Here is a 3,383-nt window from a genome sequence, read left to right on the forward strand (position 1 = left end):
CCCAAATCGGGGTCACTAACTCGCCTCCACACCCTTCTGAGGGGCGCCACATTTCAAAGGGCTCCGCCGAAGCTGGTGGATTTCGGAGGCCTTCAAAACAAGCAGCCTTTAACTAGAAGTCCCTGACGCAAACTGAATTACCATGCGGGAGGCGGCTGCTGGGAACAGACACGCCTGGGCGGCTGCCCCTGGAGCCGTTCCCGGCAGGGTGCGCTGGGCGGGGGCCTGGGCTCCCTGCCCCGGAGCCGGCATAAAAGGGGGGGCCCTGAGCGGCTGCTCCGACACCCAGCCAGACGCAGCCTCGGCCGCCATGAAGCCGCTGCTGCTCCTCGGGCTCCCGCTTCTCCTCGTCCTGCTGGCCGCGACGACCCCCGGCTGCCAGGGCATCATCATTCCCCGGTGCCAGCTGGTCCGGATCCTCCGGCGGCACGGGCTGGAGGGCTTCGTCAGGAAAACGGTGGCTGATTGTGAGTAGCTGCCCCCATCTACCCACCGCTGCCGGGGCCGGCTCCCCCCAGGGCTCCCACGCCCAGCTCCTCGCAAAGAATTAAAGGGCCAACTCTAGCTCCCAGCCAGCTCTTAGGGGGGACCCAGGGGGCAGTGCCCCTGCCCTAGGGGGCCCCTCTGCTATACGGGAGATGGAGGCCACCCAGTGTGGCTCAGCGGCCAAGGCGTTCTTCCCCCCGCACCCATTCAAAATCCCTTTTCTGTGGCAGGCGTGGGAGCGGGGGTGGGGAGGACCCTAGATTTCCTACATGCCGTCCGTGTGCTCTAACCACTAGGCACAAGGCTGCTCCTGGCCCAGGGGAGTTAGGCACCTCCAGGGTTAGGCAGCCACTGAGCGGCGGGCTGTGGATCGAGCCCCCAGGGGCCCGGCCAGGAAGGGGTCCCACCCCCTCACCCGGCCTCTCCCCGCACGCAGGGGTCTGCCTGGCAAAGCACGAGAGCAATTACAACACCAGGGCCATCAACCGCAACAAGGACGGCAGCACGGACTACGGGATCTTTCAGATCAACAGCAAGTACTGGTGCGCCGACGGGCGGACGCCGGGGGCCACCAACGGCTGCCGCATCGCCTGCAGCAGTAAGAGGGGCAGGGAAGGGGGGCAGGGACCCACCCGACATGGCCATGCCACCCCCCTCCACCCCTCGCTCTCCATCCATCCAGCCGTCCGTCCTCCCCTCTGGCCCCTCCACCCACCCCTCCATCCGTGTGTGTCCACGCCTCACACCTCATGTCCCTCCATCTGTCCATCCGTCCACCCATGGATCTACTCCCCCCCCGCCTCTCCATCCATCCTCCCACGCATCCACCCACCCGCCCCACACACCTCCCTCAGTCCCCACACCCTCCTCTGCCCCTGGCTCACCCCACCAATCTCTCTGCCCCCCAGAGCTCATAGATGACAATATCGCGGACGACATCAAATGCGCTAAGCTCATCGCAAAGCAGGCACGTGGCCTCACGCCCTGGTGAGTTTCACTGGTACGGGGAGGGGAGGTGTAGGGTAGGGAGGAGAAACGGCCCAGGTGGGTCCCAGGAGGGAAGCAGCAAGTGAGGAGAGCTGGGCGTAGAACCCAGGAGTCCTGGTACCCCTGCTCTAATCACTAGACCCCATTCCCCTCTTTTAGTCAGGGAAAGAACCCAGGAGTCCTGGCTCCCAGCACCCCCTGCTCTGACCACTAGATCCCGCTCCCCTCCCAGAGCCGGGGAGAAAACACAGGAGTCCTGGCTCCCAGCCCCCCCTGCTCTAACCACTAGACCCCACTCTCCTCCCAGAGCCAGGGAGAGAACCCAGGAGTCCTGGCTCCCAGCTCCCCTGCTCTAATCACTAGACCCCACTCTCCTCCCAGAGCCAGGGAGAGAACCCAGCAGTCCTGGCTCCCAGCCCCCCTGCTCTAACCACTAGACCCCACTCTCCTTCCAGAGCCAGGGAGAGAACCCAGCAGTCCTGGCTCCCAGCCCCCCGCTCTAACCACTAGACCCCAATCACCTCCCAGACCCCCCGACACTGATAACAGAGTGTAGGGTCCCATGCCACCCACCCCTCTCTGCCACGCCTGCCCTCTCCTCCAGGGCCAGATGCACCACGTCCAGCTGGCCACGGGCAGGGCCAGGGCACCGGCCCGCTGGCCCCTTCTCCCCCCTGACTCACTCTCTGCTCTTCTCTGGCAGGGTCGCGTGGAAGAAGCGCTGCAGGGGGAAGGATTTGAGGCCGTACGTCAGGGGATGCTAGAGCCCAGAGCCAGCCGCACGGACAGCTGGGGGTGGGGCATGGGATGGAGGGGTAGACAGGGGGTGCAGCTGGGGATAAAGGGGTGTGTGGGGCTGGATAGATATTGGGGTGCATGCGAGGATGGAGGGATAGCTAAGTACAGGGATTAATGGCAGATTGAGGGGTGAGGGGGCCAGGGAGCTGGCCAAAGGGCGGGGCATGGCAGGGGGGCCGGCGCGTGGGGCCGGACGGACATCGGCTCAAGGGGGCTGAACAGCAAAGGCCTGGAGGTGGCCTCAGGCCCCACCGCAGAAGCCGCCCTAGAGGCCTGGTTGACTCCAGCCTGGTCTTGGCCTCACAAGGGCTGCGCCCCCAAAGCGCCCAGATGTGGGGGGGCTGCGACCCCTCCCCCATCCCCAATAAACACTGAACCCCCTGCACCAAGAGCCACGCATCCTTGTTTGGTGGGCAGGGGCATCGTGTCTGGGGGAGGGGCATTTGAATCAATGTGTCGGGGCTGGGAGCGAGGACTCCTGGGTTCTCTCCCCAGCACTTGGAGGGGAGTGGGATCTAGTGGTTAGAGCAGGGGGAACTGGGAGCCAGGACGCCTGGGTTCTCTCCTCAGCTCTGAGAGGGGAGTGGGGGCTAGTGGTTAGAGTGGGCGAGGGGGCTGGGAGCCAGGACTCCTGGGTTCTCTCCCCAGCACTGGGAGGGGAGTGGGATCTAGTGGTTAGAGCAGGGGGGACTGGGAGCCAGGACTCCTGGGTTCTTTCCCCAGCTCTGGGAGGGGAGTGGGGGCTAGCGGTTAGAGCGGGCGGGGGGGGGGCAGGACTCCTGGGTTTTCGCCGCACCTCTTGGCCGGGAGCGGGGTCTATAATCCCTGTCAGTCACACTGCAGATCAGCGAAGTGAGGAAGCTGCTAATAACTAGAGCTGCCCAGACTGGACCGGCTGGGGGATGGCTGCAGTTTCATGACACCGGCCTGCGCTCCGTGGGGCTGGGGGAACTGGCCCCGAAACCAGGGTTAAAGGCCACATTTAGGAAAGTGCCCGGGAACCTTTCACAGCCCTAGAGGGGAGTGTCCCCTGCTGAGGCCCAGCCAGAGATTCACAGGGTCTGGGCCGTTCCCCGGCCTGTAACCGCTCTCCTGGGAGGTGTCTTGTAAGG

General features: G+C 64.9%; 1 protein-coding gene across 1 annotated transcript; it reads left to right on the forward strand.

The window, feature by feature from the left end:
• Nucleotides 1-298: 298 nt before the first annotated feature.
• On the forward strand, nucleotides 299-2,263 carry LOC117870242 (lysozyme C-like). The gene is made up of 4 exons (XM_034757334.1): nucleotides 299-467; nucleotides 923-1,084; nucleotides 1,395-1,473; nucleotides 2,177-2,263. The coding sequence occupies exons 1-4, from the start codon at nucleotides 311-313 to the stop codon at nucleotides 2,235-2,237; spliced, it is 459 nt and encodes a 152-aa protein (XP_034613225.1). The 5' UTR covers nucleotides 299-310; the 3' UTR covers nucleotides 2,238-2,263.
• The last annotated feature ends 1,120 nt before the right edge of the window (nucleotides 2,264-3,383 follow it).

Source organism: Trachemys scripta, unplaced genomic scaffold (assembly GCF_013100865.1).
Source record: "Trachemys scripta elegans isolate TJP31775 unplaced genomic scaffold, CAS_Tse_1.0 scaffold_109, whole genome shotgun sequence".
Lineage (NCBI taxonomy): Eukaryota > Metazoa > Chordata > Testudines > Emydidae > Trachemys > Trachemys scripta.

What these genes read in the sequence shown, in the direction of transcription:
- LOC117870242 (XM_034757334.1), top strand. Translation starts at nt 311, where the DNA reads ATGAAGCCGCTGCTGCTCCTCGGGCTCCCGCTTCTCCTCGTCCTGCTG. An exon ending in CTGCCGCATCGCCTGCAGCA is followed by an intron (nt 1,085 to 1,394) that starts GTAAGAGGGGCA and finishes TCTGCCCCCCAG; the next exon opens with AGCTCATAGATGACAATATC. An exon ending in GCACGTGGCCTCACGCCCTG is followed by an intron (nt 1,474 to 2,176) that starts GTGAGTTTCACT and finishes CTTCTCTGGCAG; the next exon opens with GGTCGCGTGGAAGAAGCGCT.